General features: G+C 43.8%; 1 protein-coding gene across 7 annotated transcripts; it reads right to left on the reverse strand.

Moving 5' to 3' along the window:
* Positions 1–5,877: 5,877 nt before the first annotated feature.
* On the reverse strand, positions 5,878–19,119 carry ADAT3 (adenosine deaminase tRNA specific 3). 7 transcript variants are annotated; one of them, XM_073597045.1, is made up of 3 exons: positions 11,403–11,659; positions 11,134–11,284; positions 5,878–8,040 (listed from the first exon to the last, which is right to left on the reverse strand). In XM_073597045.1, exon 3 carries the CDS (start codon positions 8,023–8,025, stop codon positions 6,841–6,843), a length of 1,185 nt encoding a protein of 394 aa, XP_073453146.1. In that variant the 5' UTR covers positions 8,026–8,040; positions 11,134–11,284; positions 11,403–11,659; the 3' UTR covers positions 5,878–6,840. The 7 variants fall into 7 exon arrangements, with proteins under 7 accessions (XP_073453146.1, XP_073453147.1, XP_073453149.1 ...); XM_073597046.1 differs by having other exon boundaries at positions 11,129–11,284; XM_073597048.1 differs by lacking the exons at positions 11,134–11,284; positions 11,403–11,659 and adding an exon at positions 18,976–19,119.
* Positions 19,120–19,144: the final 25 nt, after the last annotated feature.

Below are 19,144 nucleotides of genomic sequence, written 5' to 3' on the forward strand. Positions count from 1 at the left end.
TTTGTACTTTTTGCTATAATAAATATCCCCAAAAAATATATAGAAAAACTATTTTTTTCCTCAGTTTAGGCCGATATGTATTCTATATATTTTTGGTAAAAAAAAAATCCCAATAAGTGTATATTGATTGGTTTGCGCAAAAGTTATAGCGTCTACAAAATAGGGGATAGATTTATGGCATTTTTATAAATTTTTTTTTTACGAATAATGACGGCGATCTGTGATTTTTTATCGGGACTGCGACATTATGGCGGACACATCGGACACTTTTGACACTATTTTGGGACCATTGTCATTTATACAGTGATCAGTGCTATAAATAGCCACTGATTACTGTATAAATGTCACTGGCAGTGAAGGGGTTAACACTAGGGGGTGATCAAGACGGTTAAGTGTGTCCTAGGGAGTGGTTCTAACTGTGGGGGGGTGGGCTTCAACTCACATGACAGCGATCACTGTTCCCGATGACAGGGAGCAGTAGATCTCTGTCATGTCACAAGGCAGAACAGGGAAATGCCTTGTTTACATAGGCATCTCCCCGTTCTGCCTCTCCGACTCACATTTGCGGGCGGCTGGCGAACATCAAGTATGCGGGACCCGCGGTGGGCGCACGCGCACCTACAAGGCAGCAAAATCAAAGGGACGTACAGGTACACCCATTTGCCTGTACGAGCCATTCTGCCGAAGTATATGTGTTAGCGGCGGTCGGCAAGTGGTTAAACACCTCATAAAAGTATATATTTTTTGAAAGCAGTGACCCTGGTGGATAAATCGTTGGTAGTTGTTTTTTTATGTCAATATTTGTGCAGTTATTTATCCAACACATATTTTCAGAAAAAAATACACTAAAATGAATCTTAGTGCAAACAAATGCCATAATAAACCATTTTTTTAGTAAAATATAAAAAAGACGGGGTTGCGTTGAGTAAATAGATACCAAACATGTCAAGTCTTAAAGTTGGGAGTAAACTTCCATGGACGATTTTTACCTATAGGTGAGCCTATAATAACGCTTACCTCTAGGTATAGTAAATATCTCCTAAACTTGCGCCGTTACCACTCACCGGGAGTGGTATACCCGTGCCGTTCCCTCAAAGCCCTGTGCTGTGAACAGCAGCTCCGGTGAGGAGCGAGTGAGGTCATCGCGGCTCGTCCAATCAAGGGCCTGGAGCCCACCAACCTGGAAGAACGGGTGAAGTTGGAAGCCCTGTCAGCGGTATCACCACGCCGCTGAAGGGCTTCGTTTTTAAGGGAAATCTCTCATAATGTGCTAGTATGCGATGCATACTAGCACATTATAACATTGCCTTGCAGAGGGAATTTTTATTGTTTTGACATTCCAAACTTTACTACTGCATTAAAATTGTAAATGGCCATGAAATCCCAAAAAACAATGGTACCCAATAGGGTTGCATTGATATAGTTTTGTTTTTTTTTTACCGGCCAATACCAATACTTTCGGTCAAGTACTCGCCGATACTGAGTACCGATACCTTTGTGGTGAGATTTGAACCCATACAAAATTAATGGACTCAAATCGCACAGCAAAGAGTCGAATGTAAAATTTTCCCTAGGCAGCGCTTGCATTAACGTGCAAAAAATCAAAAGTGTACCATAATACATTTTTCACGGATGCCAAACTATAGAATGTCAATATAAATGCAATGCAAGTATAAAAATACAAATACATAAATGTGGAAAAAGTGAACTAGTGCAAAAGTCTTTGCAGATTGTGCAATCTTGAGTGCTTGAATGCCGGATTCCCAGGGTGCCCCCTATGGTGAATATTCCATCTTGTGCTGAATATTACACACCGCACTCACCAGATGTCGGTGACCCCCTTACTTTTACAGCAAGGGAAGTCAGTATGTCATTAGCCAGACCTGTCCCGATATTCCTGGTGGTTTTCTGGTACAGATCCTTTCTCCTCCTCAGTATGATCCTCGTATTGCTCCGATGAGATTAATGAACAGGCAATAGGGTAAGAATAAAAAACGGAGAAGGAGCCTCTCATAGTATAAAATCTCTTGATACGTTTTTTAAATTATTTAAAAAGCGCCACAACTTTTTTCATCCAAAAATGGCCACTATTACAGTCAGAAAAGATGGATGCCGCCCATAGCCTGACGTGCATTCCAACTGGAAGTAAGGCACAGGAACAATCGCTTAACGCGTTTCGTCATTAAACGGGGACATCTTCAGAACTGCATAAGATTTGAACAGGAATGCGGTGTGATACCTGTCCAAATCATACGTGGTTTCCTGCACTGCATCGGTGTGAACCTATTTAGCCTGGATTCACACTGATGCGGTGCAGGAAACCAATACCTATGACAAGCCTGGGTTTACATAGGAGCAGTGCGGGAAACTGCTTGCGATTGGGACAGGAATTACACTGCCTTTCTGGTCAAATCACATGCGAATCTTTGCAGTGCAATTCGAGCCCATTCATTTTGTATGGGCTCAAATTGCACCACAAAGCAATCTGTTTTGGGTATCGGAGCATTTTCTTGAACAGACTCTGTATCAGCACCAATACCGGTATAGGTATCAGTGCAATCCTAGTACCCATCAGTTTAGAGTTAACCATGAATGACGGCCCTAAAGTTATTGCTCTTACACCTCATATGTGTGGCACACTTGATGTTTACATACACATTCTCACCCTACGCTGCACTTTTTATATGGAATGTGTACAGGGTGACAGTGGTGCTATATTTTTTTTTTTTTTCTATTATTCCCATTTGTTTTTTAAATTCTTTATTTTTTACACTTTTTTTTATTTATTTATGTATTATTTTATTGCTATCACAAGTAGGCTAACAAGCCCTCTATGTGATAGCATGAGCAGGTGACAGGTCCTCTTTATGGAGACGCTGGGAGCCTATGTCTCACCTGCCCTCCAAAGCAGCTATTCCAGTAAAGAACATGCTGGAATAGTTTCATCCTTGGCTACACAAGCCAAGCAATAAAAGATGAGACCCCAGAAGTGACACTGCTTTCGGGGTCATTAGTAACAGGAGGGATCAGGGAACTGATGTAGAGAAAATATTTGTGGTCATTGTTGCAATGTCCTTTGTGTGCCACTGGTAGTTAAAGACCTTTACCAAAAAACGCCTATGAAAAGAACTCCCCTACACTGGTGTCAGTTGGATGAAGAATTTCCCCCTTTTTATTGTCAGTTGGATGAAGAATGTCCCCCTTTTTATTGTCAGTGGGATGAAGAATGCCCCCTTCCTTGGTGTTAGTGGGCTTAAGATTGCCCCCTCATTGGTGTCAGTGGGATGAAGTGAACTTCTCATTGGTATCAGTTGGATTGAGAATGGATTTCCATTGGTGTCGGTGGGATAAAGACCTCCCCCCTTCCTCATTGGTGTCAGTGGATAAAGGATGCCCCCTATAGGTGTATATGGGGTGAAGAATGCCTCCTTCATTTTCGTCATTGGAATGAAGAATGTCCCCCCCTTCCTTTTGGTGTCAGTGGGATCTACTGTATGTCCCTTGCAGATTCCTCTGAAATTTCAGATGTGATATGAGATATCACACTCAAATATGAGTGTCTGCCATGAGAGTTGACAGCTCATGGTACAGAATGGGAATGGTGGGGAAGCAGTGCTAAAGGTATATTGTAGCCATCAGAGGGTTAGCATTTGGTGGGAGGGTAGCTCTGGTCTTTAGTCTAAATCAGGGGTCTTCAAACTTTTCAATAGGAGGGCCACATCGCAAATTTTACACATATTCGCAGGCCAAAAAATCATTTATACATGAATGAATGTACCTCCCCACACATCTAGGTTTCCACCAGAGCCTTCTTGCACATCTATGCCCCCATAAGAGCCCCCCACACATCTGTGTTCCCATCAGAGTCTCCCCCACATCTGTGTATCTGAGTGAGCTGCGGGACGGAGAAAACATACAAGCAGACCAGGCTTTGGAGACCCCTGGACTAGATCATAGATGTTATAGGAGCCTGGGAAATACAGTGAGTAAAAAATGACTTTATGTTTAGACCAGTGATTCTCAACCTGGTTTATACTCTAAATGTACAGGAATGTAAAATATGTCTTGAGTTGCTGAAAAGCTCTGGATAGGGTTAGGTGTCCCTGTGAAGGCCGGGTGCAGTTGTTGGATAAGGTTAAGGGACTCCGTAGCAGACTTAGTGGCCCTAGGGGATGAGTTCCTGAAGGGGTCAGGGGGCCTCTCCAGGAGGCTTGGGACTTTGCAGAATACTGTGGGAGACTGCAGGGGCTAGGGGGACACTGTGGGAGGTTGAGGATCAGTCTGGGACACTGTTGGAAGAACTATGGGGGGGGGGTTGAGGCTTTGCATTAGGCTGGAAGGCACTGTGAGAAGTTGAGAGGCACTGCAGTCTATGTTGAAAGGTTTGGGGGCACTATTTGAGCTTGGAGGTACTCTGGGAGGATGAAAGATCAGGTAGGTGGGAGGTTGCACCCCAGCAGAGGGCCACGGTTCAGTGGTTGAGAACTGCTGGTCTAGAAACCAACCTCAAGTTATACCTGGCCACTGCACCTTCTCTCATTTTTTTCACTGCCTGATCATAGCTACAGCTCACAATATGCAGGGAATAATCGCTCTATTCAGCTACAGAGTAGAAATGACCTCAACATCAACACCAATACAGCCAGAGAGGGACCACTACTATAATGACTGACAGGTGTAAGAAGGACTCGAAGATCTTGTGAGTGGCCATCATCTATAACTATTTTTAATGTGACAAAGGTAGGACCAATTAACTGTATATACATTGTTACTTATGTCCCAGTGTGCGCAGGGTCATTTCTCTAGCTCCCAGTTTTTTGATGCTGAGGTCAACATCATTAGGCAGTGGTCATGATACCCGACTCTATTTACTCTCTGAAAAACACTATTTTTGCTCCTTAACATTTTGTGACAAACCGTTTAACATGACAGTAGAGACAAGAATAAGGAAGCAGTTATTAGCTTGTACTAAATAATAAGAAGCTTGAAGGTTCTGTGGTTATGAAGTTCCAGGAACCTGAGTTAGCGTTCCAGTAGGGGAGTTTTTCTGTTTACATATTTATGGTATATGGTTTTTCATTTGAATCCCTTAGTTTCCTATCACATTTCCAGTTTACACTGCTAGGTCAAATGGTTTACAATAAAATGACTCCTGTGTATCTGCTTGAAAATTTTTGGTTAGATTATATGGCCTGGTTCACACTATTTGGTTTCAGCTGCAGGAATCACACTTGTTCTTGTACCCGCAACCAAAACATACTGCTGTTTAAAAACATGTAGGGCTGCCATTCATTCTTGATGGCACCCCCGCATATCTAAAAAAGGCAGTGTGTTTGCGGGTCTGGCAAAAGCTCCAAGCAATTTCTTGGCCATTGCTTTTTCAAAATGCTGCAGGAACCTTTTTCCTGCGTGAAACGCAGGCACAGCAGTCCATTTAAATGAATGGGGTGCCGTGCCCGAGCAAATGTGGCCTGCAAATCTGCAATAATGTGAACCTGGCCTAAACCTGACTCAAGCAAGTACTAGTTTAAAGTGGTTGTAAAGGTTTTTTACTTTAATGCATTCTATGCATTTGGGGTAAAAAAAACCTTCTGTGTGCAGTCCCTGCAACCCCTCCTCATACTTACCTGAGCCCATTCTCGATCCAGTGTGGTGCTCAAGAGCAGCGGCTGTCTCTCTCTTCACAGGGCAGACTGATAGCAGTGGGAGCCATTGGCTCCTGCTGCCGTCAATCAAATCCTGTGATGTGGGGGGTGGGGCCAAGCCACCTAGTGGTTTCCTATTGTGCGACACCAAGAAGAGGAGGAACCAGGAGTGCCAGCAGGAGACCAGAGAAGATGGGGATCAGTGTTCAGTAATAAAACTCTAAAGACAATGTAAAAGATTTGAGGTTTAATAACAAAAATAAAATTTTTTTAAAAGAACAAGTACTAAAAGTTGTAAACAGGTCAGGACAAGTCCACTCGAAGCTGCCTGATGGACTTTAGAAGATGAGTAATGTTCGTAAGATAGATGTACATATAAGTCTATCAGTCTATGGAAATTCTCTGGCCCATGTCAGAAGTTTTTATGACAGTATGTAGGTGTTATATACACAATACCTTCAACTTTATCATTGTCCCACCAAACAGCTCTGAGACAATTGCCCTTTGAGGCTAGTCCACCCAAAGCTGTTTATAGTGATGGTGATTAGGTCAATAATCCATGGGCTTCCTGTATATCACTGGGATTCGGTCAGCATACATTTCTGTACCAGAGGACCCTTCTGCTACTGTAGTCCTTATGACATTGCAGTTATTTTATGTAGAAAGCAGCAAGAAAAATTGGCATTAGATTTAACACTGTGAGAAGATGCAACCCAGAACTTTGTTGAGGAGATCTTATTGGAACATCTCACACAAGATAGAAGAATATAGTTGGATGTTCAATCCACATACATTTACTCATAACTGAGCTACCAGTTTTAACGCTCGGTTCACACTGGTGCGCTGTCCGACATGCGATCTCTGTGGGATGCAAACTCAGCCATACAGATTGTATGGCTGAATTTGCATCGCATTCGGACCACACTCGCACAGGACCCTTTTTTTGGTCCGCACCAGAATCCGATCGCATGGATGTTCACACCCATGAGATCTGATTCCTGTCCGAATTGACAGTTCGCACTGCGATATGCAAACTGATTTGGGGGTGTCATTAACTTTCTATTGACACTCCCAGCAGTTTGCATATGGCAGTGGGAACCCACAGTGGATTCGCAGGGTTCTCGCATCGCACCAATGTGAACCACGCCTAAGTGGACAATCCCTTAAAAAGGTCCTTATGGTGAGAAGATAAGGATCACACTTCTGCCCCAGAAACCAGGGCTTGGCACTCCTTTTCCATCACTCCTCGGAATACGAGGAACTTGTGATTAAGGCCTGGGTGGCAGTGAAGTCTGTAGAAAGTTCCTAGTGCACCTCCAGGTGAGGGACATCCATAGTACACACAGGACACACGGGAATGGAGAAGCGCCATGGAACACATGATACAAGGTTCGTGTGTCACGTATACGTCATACCCAGTACATAGGTATGGCAGCTCTCCAGTACACTGTCCACTGTTCTCTTTTGTACGTTTCTGTCTCTCCCTCTCAAACCCTTTTTGTTCCCCATCCTTTTTGGTTACACTGTGCTTTTTGGGTTGTTGCTCAGTTTCCAGTCCAACGAGGCATGCATATGCACCTCCTCCTTGTTGGCGTGCCACAATGTCTATTGCTACCATACAAGCATGAAGCAGTGGCCCTCCCTTTTCTCCGGTTTGATCAGTCCCCACTGCCAAAACGTTCCCACTTTCTCGGTCTACCACAACAGCGCCGATACCTTTTCCTCCTCTATCCTGGTTCTTCTGTGCAGCTTCCACAGCCCTGCACATGTAACTGCCAATTCTTAACTTCTCCTCATCAGACACTCCTCCTCCATGACTGGCTTCCTCTAGGTTCACTGTCTTAGGCTTGGCATGGTAGGTGCTAGGCCAAATTCCTGCCCACACTTGCTGCTCCTTACAGTTCCTTGCTGCACGCAATGGGACTGAAACCACAAATGGTTCTCCCAAACCAGTTAAGTCAATGGGGTCTTCTTTGAAAATTTGTGTGAGTAAAGGAACCTGAGTTGTGTCACCATCCTTCACATTATTTTCCGAGCTGAAAACTGCACTGTTTACAGCACAGCTGGTAGCTCTATCTTTTGAAAGGTTAATTTTCTCCTCAGCTGTGACAGGACGAAGCAGAATTTCAAGATGAGGCTGATGAGCTCGAACCCTCTTTAAGTGCTTCATGCCATCTGGAAAAGGGTATTTCAAAGAAAGAACCTGGGATAACCGAGAAATTTGCCTTTTTTCTATAATTTGAGCAGCAAAATACGGGCACAGTGGCGCACTGATGTTTCCTGACTCGTACTCCTGAAGTTCTTGTTCTTCTTCTGGTGAAAGGACTGGAGTAAGTGACCATGGAGAACAAAGGGCATTTTCATCTGCAGATGGGGCCATGGAAGTAGCAAGAATCTGTAATAAAAGAAAATTAGTTAGTAACGCGCACCTTGAACTGGCCTTGTTTTCATGACCAGGCCATTTTTTGCTATTCAGCACTACACTACTTTAACTAGTAATTGCGCGGTCATGCAACACTGTACCCAAATTAAATTTATATTATTTTTTTCACACAAATGGAGCTTTCTGAATTTTTTTTTGTTTTGTGATATAAACAAAAAATTTGGGAAAAAAAACAATATTTTTTACTTTCTGCTATAAAACATATCCAATAAAAAAATGTCTTCAAATAATTTTGGCCAAAATGTATTCTGCTACATGTCTTTGGTAAAAAAAAATACCAATAAGTGTATATTGATTGGTTTGTATGAATGTTAAGGCGCCTACAAACTATGTGGTATGTATTGTTTTTTTTTTTTTATACTACTAATGAAGGTGATCAGCGACTTCTAATGGGACTGCGATAGTGCAGCGGATAATCTAAAACTAACTAATGCTGGGGGGACTAACTAATTGACAGACATCACCAGTGACACTAATACAGTGATATGACTATACACTGTCACTGTACCAATGATGCTGGGAAGGGGTTAAATGTGTGCCTAACATTGTGTAATGTGTGCTGCTTTTACTACAGACCTCTTTGTTTCATATCCCTGCTTTGCAGGGATAAGAAAAAGAGATGTTTTCCTCTGTAGGGAGCCCTGTGTTGATTGTCAACACAGAGCTCTGGGCTGTGATTGAACACAGTTGATCAGAAGGTCCCGGTCATGAATCATTGGCCTGGTCTTGCTGACAGACTCCCGTTGTGTACAATCACATTGGGTGTCAGCAAAGGGGGGGGGGGGGGGGGGTGCACATGCAAGCCTCCTAAATCCAGAAGCAGGCAGCAACGTACCAGTACACCACTTTGCCTGCACGGGCCACCCGTCCAAAGCACATTGTGGGCGTGCGGTCTTTAAATGGTTAGACAAAGATTTTGAGAGATTTGTTTGTTCAAATGGCAATGGAATTGAACTTTGAAAGAAATGTATTGCTTTTTAACATCAGACGCCCTCCACCAATCATCTTCCAGTCTGAATGATGCCCAGAGTCATTCAGCTCACTTTCCCTGAACCTGTTCTCTGCAGCATCAGAACTGCCCACCACTGGAGGAGTGATGAGAAAAAATGACCTCAAACCATAAAAGTTTCCATAACTGTAACATATATTGGAGAACTCAATCCATTTCAAGAATACCTTTTCCTTTTTTATCAGTCTTATATAATGAAAAAATACAATCCTCTAGAATCCATATAAAATGTGAAATTATCTGATAGGAACCAAAATGTCAATGATTGAAAACCAAAGGGGCCACACTTGAGCCCCCGTATATCAGGAGAGTTGACCACCACAGAAGACAACGGGTAAAAAAAAAAAGATGAGTATACTAAAAAAAAAAAATTTAAATTTGGGAGGACTGGGGGGAGCCTAACCAGGAGTTTGGCATTAAAGTCAAACTTTTCTTGTTTCCGATTATTTGTGGAAAGGATACACACATGCACACATTCCAAAACAAGAAATTTGACTTCAAATCCAAACTTCTGGTCAGGCCTCCCCCAGTCCCACCTCCAATTTTCCATTTTTAAATTTTTTTTTAGTATACATATCTTTTTTATTTTTACCCGTTGTCTTCTCTCAGGTTACATGGTGTGTCCTGCCCTTGTCTCTCTTCTGGCAGGGTGAGTAGAAGGTAGCCTGGTCTGATGAACTCAAAAATGGTTTGAGGAACACAACGAATTTGAGGTGTTGACTTGACCTTCATATCGCAATCCAATCGAGCATCTGTGGGATGTGCTGGAAAATACAAGTCCGATCTATAGAGGCCCCACCTCACAATTTACAGGACAGTGTTTGTTAACCCAAAAGTATAAAGCTGTGCCGGCCCCTCTATTATAGGCAGGCATAGCACACTGTAAAATGTCTTTTATAAAAACGAGACTTGTAAATACAGATTTAGAATGATCTTCAGGCCGGTCACATGGATCGTGGCCACTGTACATCTCCAATGGATGGCTTCTGCAGGAGGGGCCAAGTTCTCCCTCTGACGTCAGCTGCGGAGATCACATGGCCGCTCAGGCCTTCCTGCAGTAGCCCTGGAAACCGGCCGAGAGTCACGTGACCAGCCTAAAGATCGCGCTAAAGCATAAAAACTAAAAAACTAAAGCATAAAAACTAAAAAACTAATACAGTGTGCTATGCCTAACTATAATAGAGGGGCTGGCACTGACCATATATATAATTTTATTTATACAAATAGCAGCAGGGATGGGGATGGGGGGGGAGGGGGGCAGAGACACAGACACGGAGCTGACAGGCAGGGAGGAGGGAGTGAGGGGGAGAAAGGAGAGCTGAGAGCAGGGCTGCGGATGACAAAGGGATGTACACTGACCACGGTGGTCAGGACTCAGCAGCTATGATTTTCGTGGTCAGTACAGAGAGGGGGGAAGTGGCAGGTTCAGCCAGGCTTTTTTTTACAGTTTAAAGAGAAGCAGATTACACAGCACAAGCACTGTGCTGTTGAATCTGCTTTAGGGACCAGGTCTGGTCGAGTCCATGCCTTGATGGGGTCAGGGCTGTACAACCATGTCTTCATTGCATGCCGGGGAGCATGGCTATGTGTTTTGAGGCCAATAACTACTCTGCATATACTAGTCTTAAATATCCCATGTCCTAGTTAAGATTGGTATTTCCAAAGTTGGTGAACAATGACGTCACACGTAGGGTCTGTGGCTACAGGCTTCGTGGCCGCCTTGCCTCTTTCTCAAGCCGATAACTACTGTGGAACTACTGATCTGAAATAGCAGCCACACCCCTACACATCCCTGGCATGTGATATCATTGTTCATCAACTTTGGAAATACAGATCTTAAATAGGACATAGGATATTGTTTGTAAAGTTGTATCCAACTAAGGTAGACACCTGGTATCTAGCACCTCATCCCAAGAAATTCAAAATTCAGAAAAGGGGAAGTCGGGAAGGGATTATCACGGTGCTTATAATGGAAACCATACATATATAAAATTATATAAATTTGATATGAACATGATTAAAAAAACAAACATAACAGTTCGTTGAGTTTTAACATTTCCATTATGGTGGTCATGTAAGAAGGGTTCCGGTTGAACAGAGATCTGATATTCGTATGCTATCCCTTCGGCATGTTTCTCCTTATGGCTTCATCAGGGGATATATGAATCAACCAATGACTACGAGAAACTATAAAGGAAAATAAAAAATACTGCATAAGAAAATACACCAAAAAATGCATAGATACACATTACAAAAAAAGAGAGAAACAATCTATTTGCCAATGTCCATCCATGCAAGAGCTTACCACCTCAAAGCCCCCAGGACGGTCACCACCGGAGGAAGGACCACCAAGAGGAGGAGGCATTATGCGGCAACAGAGAACACACAACGACCAGGCTAACAAAGAAAAAAAAGGAATAAGTCCTAAATGTGTGTAATTTAAATCACTTGGAAAGAATCGCACCGAAATGAAAATAGCAAAAAGGCGCATGAAGGATAAACCTTATTTGCCAGTGGGAAAGATCCCAAGCAAATTACTTGCTTAAAAGAAAATTTATTCAGAGCATATAATGAAGGGCGCCTATATGTAGAACATCATGTGTCCAATAGAGATTAAATAAATGACGCTGAAATAGGGAAAAAGAAACAAGAGAAGGGACATGGAAAAAATATAATAATTTTTAGTAGATTTGAGATCCTAACATTTGAATTGGTAGGGATCATTCAATGAGAACTCTATGATTATTTGTTGTATGACATAGAGGGAATATCATATAGTAGTTAATTATATTACATATGATAAAGTAAACAAAGTTCATTAAACAAGCAGCCATCTGGTAATTAGATTTAATAAGTCGGTACCACATGGTACACAGGACTATTGTCTCTATTATAAAAAAACTAATATGACAGATACCAAAAGTGGAAAATATATTGGGAGATAATAGAGGGAAGAGTGTGGTATATTGGGTGAATAATAAATACGCCAATAGGTCTGGGACTTGTAATGTAGACACTCAACTGTCCAGCAGAGTTTGAGGGGCATATATGAAAATAAATAAATCATAATAGGCTTAAACCAGCAATGTCCAAATTAGTATTAGATCAGCTAAGCATGGAGTTACAACAAAAAAAAAAATGTATGTAACAGCAGGCCTTACCTAACAAACAAGCAGATGTGCTTCACAGGTCGCCCTCAATCTCTGGCAGTGGCGTTGCCTGAGAATCCGGCTTATATGTGTCTTCCATTCGGTCAGCGTCTGACGTCACCGACGTGGTCACCAAACGTGATAGCACCACCGCGCATACGCGAGGGTTTCAGATCACACTCCAAACTACATTGACCAGAGGGCCAAGCGGTAGGCAGCAGGGGGGGGGGGGGACTCAACCAATCACAACGCCGGAAGGCCGCCCATCCCACAAGCCCACCGGGCGGCTGATTGGTCAAGAGGAGAGGAGCAACACCATTGAAAAGGAATCGGTGTGCTGGGGATCAGATGGACACCAAGAGATGTGAACATCTCGAGGGAAAGAGGGAACAGGCGCAGCAGAACGGGCGCTGACTGGGGAACCCCCTCATCACCCTGGGTGTCGCAAATGCGTCCACCGCCTCAAAGGGTCCCACACAGCAGAGACCAAATGGGGGCAAGTGATGGCACAGTCCTGAAAGAAATGTGGGACCGATGACCACATACCGGTAGCCAGGGGCGTTGCTAGGGGGTGGCTTTTGGGGCTATAGCCCCGAATCTAGGGCCAATAGCCCCGAGTCTCTGCAGGGGTCCCCAAAGGGGAGGGGAGGCTCTCTGGGGACCCTGATGCAAGGGAGAGGCTCTCTGGGGACCCTGATTTTAAAGCAGAGGCTCTCTAAGGACCCAGATTTAAGGGAGAGGCTCTCAGGGGACCCTAATGTAAGGGGGGCTCTCTGGGAACCCTGATGTAAATGGGGGGCCCTCTGGGTACCCTGATGAAAGGGGGAGGCTCTCTGAGGACTCTGATGTAAGGAGGGGCTCTCTAGGGACCCTGATGTAAGGGGGGCTCTCTGGGGACCCTGATGTAAGTGGGGGGCTCTCTGGGGATATACACACACACACACACACGTATATTACTGTATATACATGTGTATGCCCGCCCAAGCTTATAACTTTCTTTGCTATGCTGCTATGGGCTCTAGCCCCAGATCTTTTGTAGACCTAGCAACGCCCCTGCCGGTAGCCCACAGGAAGTGGTGGACAAGGCAAATGAATTCCCAATGTAGACATAGATATATAAATATCTTCAGGATTTTATACAATAAGCAAACAATACACTACTTATAATCAAATTTTGAACCAGAACAATATAAATAAAAAAACACACAAAAGATGATGTAATTGTCAAAATGAATAATAATAGGAAAATTACAAAATGCAGTAAAAGGGGAGGGAAAAGAAAGAATGGGGGGGGGGGGATTTGGCTAAGTAAACCACTGCAAGAACAGATACAAGGAGGGAAAGGGAGTACACATAACATTGTAGAATTACAGAAAGGGTCTGAAACTTAAAGTGGGATAGCATATGAATATCAGATCTCTGCTCAACCGGAGCCCTTCTTACATGACCACCATAATGGAAATGTTGAACAAAACGCAACAAACTGTTATGTTTAGTTTTTAATCATTTTCATATTATCTGTAAGCACCGTGATACTTCCTTCCCAGCTTCCCCTTTATAGGACACAGCATAATTAAGGTCAGTATTTCCACAGTAGTTATCGGCTTGATAAAGAGGCAGGGCGGTCACAAAACGAGTAGCCACACCCCCTATGTGTGACATCATCGTTCATCAGCTTTGGAAATACCAATCTTAAATAGGATATGGGATATTTAAGACCGGTATATCCAGAGTAGTTATCGGCTCTATAAAGAGGCAGGGTGGCCTCAAAACGCGTAGCCACACCCCCTCCCCCCCAGCGTGTGACATTGTCATTCATTGGCTTTGGAGATACCGAACTTAAATAGGACATAGGATATTTAAGATTGGTATTTCCACAGTAGTTATTGGCTTGATAAAAAGGCAAGGAGGTCACAAAACGAATAGCCACACCCCCTACGTGTGACATCATCGTTCATCAGCTTTGGAAATACCAATCTTAAATAGGATATGGGATATTTAAGACCGGTATATCCAGAGTAGTTATCGGCTCTATAAAAAGGCAGGGTGGCCTCAAAACGCGTAGCCACGCCCCCCTCCCGCCCAGCGTGTGACATCGTCATTCATTGGCTTTGGAGATACCGAACTTAAATAGGACATAGGATATTTAAGATGGGTATTTCCACAGTAGTTATTGGCTTGATAAAGAGGCAGGGTGGCCTCAAAACGCGTAGCCACGCCCCCTCCCCCCCAGCATGTGACATCGTCATTCATTGGCTTTGCAGATACCGAACTTAAATAGGACATAGAATATTTAAGATTGGTATTTCCACAGTAGTTATCGGCTTGATAAAGAGGCAGGGCGGCCTCAAAACACGAAGCTCTGCCCCCCTGGCGTGTGACATCATCATTCACCGGCTTTCACATTGCCCGAGGCTCCTGACATCCCTGGCTGAGCCGGCTGGCAGTGGATCCCCTATATATACTCTCCATTTAGTTGCCACACTGAGGGATTTTCCTGAAAGACTTTAATCAGCTAAATACAACATTATGGACACTAGATGGCGCTAATGATCATAGGAAATAAACATATTACAGGGACTGATCCTGTGTTTGCAATTAATTTCATATGATCATATATAAACCAGAGTGTGCCAGCTCAGGTCATCAGAAAGCTCAAAAAACACGATGGCTACCCCCCTTGCTTACAGTCCTACCCAGAATCATGAGCCCCATTCTCTGGTTACAAACTCTTCCCCTAGGGTTGGAGGTGCCCCATCTCCTTACCCTGTATATCCAGTCCCACGTGATCTTTAGAACTGCTGCAGAGGTAGGAAAAGACGAGCCCCTGTGACGTCAGCCGGTGTACGCTCAGTGATTGGTGGCAGTTCCCCGCTGCTCTAGGAACTCCGCACCCCCAAACCCAATTAGACTATCCGAAGGTGAGAGAGCACGAACCACGTGACACGGCAGGGTAGAAAGCGCCTGGCGGTGATGTCACGAGCACGTGCTGCTGGTGAAGGTGTCGGGGCGGCCATCTTTAGTGAGGGCAAGAGGCTTCTGAGGTAAATGTTGTGTTCGTGTCTCCTAGGGAGCGTGAGACGAGAATTTTCACCCCTCCCAACAGCACCCCTGCCAGGAACTTCCCTTGGACTGCAATTTAGTTAGAGGGGGATGGGTTTCTGGTGAAGGTTCCTGTAAATAATGGGTTAACCTCTACCCGAGGCAAAACAAGCCAGAACGCCCAAATTTATATTCTGCAACGCTGACCCGTGTTAGCCTAGCGCATTTCCCGCAGGCAAAACACGCTGCTCCTTTCCAGATGCATTAGAGTGCCATTCATTCTTAAAGCAAAACGTAAACCCAATCGCGACGAAGGTAAAACAAATCCCAGACCCCGTGGGAACACGCCATTTTCAAAGCACAATTGTGACAATCGCGATTCTGCGTGTCGCAGAGGGCCAGCACATTTGAAAAGGAGACCCCTACGCTTTTTTTTTTTGGACGATGCGCTTCACACGATTTGTAAAGGAGTGGTTTGCCGCCATTGTGCGGAGAATTGCACCATGTTTGGGGTGCCATCGAAGGATAATGGCACTTAACCCCTTCAATACCGGCACTGATACCCCTTCCTGCACAGGCCAGTTTTCAGCTTTCAGCGCTGTCCTGTCACACTTTGAATGACAATTGCGCGGTCCTGCGGCGCTGTACCCAAACAAAATTTTTATAATTTTTTCCCCACAAATAGAGCTTGCTTTTGGTGGTATCTGATCACCACTGGGCTTTTTATTTTTTGCGCCACAAATAATAAAATACCGAAGATTTAGAAAAAAATAATTAAAGTTTTCTTTGTTTCTGTTACAAAACTTTGTAAATAAAATAAGTGAGTTTCCTCCTTCACTGATGGGCACTTATGATGTACTTATATGCAGCACTGATGGGCACTGATAGGTGGCACTGATATAAAGCACTGATGGACACTCAAAGGCGGCACTGATAAACAACACTGATGGGCACTGATAGGTGGCACTGATAGGCGGCACTGATGGGCACTTATAGGTGGCACTGATGGGCACTTGTAGGTGGCACAGATGGGCACGGATAGGTGGCACAAATGTGCACTGATAGGCAGCACTGATCAGGAGGCACTGGCAGGCATCACTGATGGGCACAGAGTGCCACCCCTAATGAGCAATGATTGACATCCCTGGTGGGCTCTAGTGGGCTTACCTTGGGGTCCTGGGTGGGCATCCCTGGTGGCCATGGGTGGGCATCCCTGGTGGTCCTCGGTGGGGATCCTTGGGAGGGCTGTAGAATAAAAGCCGATACACGGCTCTTCCTGTTTACACTGTGATCAGCTGTGATTGGACACAGCTGATCATGTGGTAAAGAGCCTCCGTCAGAGGCTCTTTAGCTCGATCGAAGATGCGGTGTGTCAGACTGACACATCACACATCGCCGCGCTGCATGCCCCCGCGGGCGCGCAATGGTGGCTTGTCCTGCTGGATGTCATATGACTCCCCAGTAAGGATAACAGAACCACTTTCCGGCTGTCATTTTGCTATATGGTGGGCGGGAAGTGGTTAAACGCGTCTCGGCCGTTCTGCAGCAGTTGCCAGGCGATTTGGAACCGTGGGTAGAATAACGGTAATTCCACCTGCAATCCCGGATTGCCAAGTGTGAATTGGGCTTTAAAGTGAAGTTCCACCCAAAAGCAGAACTTCCGCTTTAAGGATTCCTCACCTCCTTACATGCCACATTTGGCATGTCATTTTTTTTTTGGGGGGGGGGGGCAGGTACCTAGTTTTGACAGGTACCAGCTTACACATATATTTGCAGATGTGTGAAAAAAAAAAAGAAAAACTGTTTTTAACATAAATTGTTAGACAGGGTCGCTTTGGTTGTTTTGCGGGCTAGCTGGTAAGTGTGCTGGGAAATCTTTTGTATGTTCGTGATGTGCGATACCCTTCCATGTGCACCTTGCTGCAAAGGCTACTTACCACTCGCCACTTTTTTGTACCATTATTCCCAGTTAACGCTAAACTGATGACCTGTAGGGGCTTTTAGAGTGTCGCTTATGGAAAACATTGGGTGCCGAAGTTTGTCAAGGGCACACGATAATTTAAGGCTTGGCGTGTTTGGTATCTATTTACTCGACACAACCTCATCTTTTATATTTTACCCCCCAAAAAATGTTGTTAATATATTACAATTGATGTGCAATAAACGTAACTTTAGCATAGCTCCTAACTGTCCCTAATTTTGGGGACTGTCCCTGAATCTTCCTGTTCCAGTGTTCCTTAATGGCAGTGCTTTTAATCGTGCTCTTACTGTGCAAACACTCACCGGATACTGTCACCCCTGCAGGGGTATTGCGCGATCACAGTTTGCGCTACTGTGCAGCAGTTTCTGGCAATTCCGGATCGTGTTATGTTAACATAAAAGAGAAGGCGTGCCCATAGCGTAAAAACGTTTAAAACTTTATTCCAAAGATAAACAGAATGGTACTCACATGATAAAAGTTTGAGTTAAGCATGAAAGATCTGTATTTGAGCCGTCAAAAAATCCTGTGCTCGTTTTGTTAGGAGATGATGCAAGACGTTGTACAGGCCACGCCCTACGCGTTTCGTCATTGGACGTCCACGGGAGCGTGCCGCTGGCTACACCTCCTACCCTTATATAGTGTGCGGTATTCGGACTGCACTCGCGCACTTAATTTGGCAGCAGGCATTTTGCCTGTGATTGTTGCAGACCGAAGTCCGTGCCAGTTCCCTATCTCCTTTGATTATGCAACTTTGTATGTTTTAGGCTTTTGTTCGAATTGGTAACAGCGCTACCTTATTCCTGATATCCGGGTTAGCGACACCGCTCGTTTGGTGCTTCAGTTGGTCATATAGTGGTACAATTATTTGTGCAAGGCAGATTGAAATAAAATCCCGCATATCATCACCAGGGTCTATTATATTTAACGGTTAAACACAACAACATATAAAAAATCATATTTGAAACCAAAAAAAATGTTTTATATAAAAAAACGGGTTTAGAAGACACAAAAAATAATATCAGATTAAAACATTTTTTTGAATCACATTTACATATAAAACAAAACCTTAGTTGATGGGTATTTTCATATTATTAGAAATGAAGTATTACAGTTATTTATGCATAAAGTATATACTGCTTATATGATATGTGGATGAATTACCTCTAATAGGGGATTGAATACTGGGTTTGGGAGATTTGGAATCCATAGGGATTCTCTGCAGGAGAGAGGGGGGGATGTCGCATAGGAAAAAATACAAATGAAAATAAAAAAATATAAAATTAAAAATAAGAGATAAAAATAAAATAAATTAAAAAGGTTATTTTAACTTGTATGTGTATAACAGAAGGATGTATATAAATAACACTGTGCTAACCCAATATACAAAAAGCAGCTACATAGAATATGACCAATATTATAAACACAAATACAAAAAAATGTAGCACTAATGATGATGACCAATGGTGGAAAACACATCAGTGATGGTGGCCATTAGAGAGGGCCCATGAATGAAGCACATATGATGTGATATCAATAAGTATGTGATGGGAAAAATACAGAAAAGTCCCGATATGTAACCATAAACCAGACAATGAAAAAGTCCCAGAACCAACTGTATATGAAATGTTGCAGTGGTGCAGGAATCTTCTCCTCTGTATGTCATGGATTATATGATCATATAATGGGAATAGCTGAAATACGCTTACCAGAGGGAGTGGATTCGGATGCCGGTGACACCGAATCGAACAGGCTCCGAGATCCTTAATGGACGATGGTTGGTCCCAGGAACCCCCGGATCTCAAGGGGAATCTTTCCTCTGTAATCCAAGTCTCGACTGCCAGTTCAGAGGGCCAAGGAAGGGTCACGGCCACAGGA

The sequence above is a fragment of the Aquarana catesbeiana genome, linkage group LG08 (genome assembly GCF_042186555.1).
Source record: "Aquarana catesbeiana isolate 2022-GZ linkage group LG08, ASM4218655v1, whole genome shotgun sequence".
In the NCBI taxonomy this organism is placed as follows: domain Eukaryota; kingdom Metazoa; phylum Chordata; class Amphibia; order Anura; family Ranidae; genus Aquarana; species Aquarana catesbeiana.

Excerpts from the sequence above, each read along its gene's own strand:
- ADAT3 (XM_073597042.1), bottom strand. The coding sequence starts at position 11,588 with ATGCGCCTTTTTGCTATTTTCATTTCGGTGCGATTCTTTCCAAGTGAT. Across the intron at positions 8,041-11,402 it reads GTCCTGGGGGCTTTGAGGTG|ATTCTTGCTACTTCCATGGC; the intron begins GTAAGCTCTTGC and ends CTTTTATTACAG.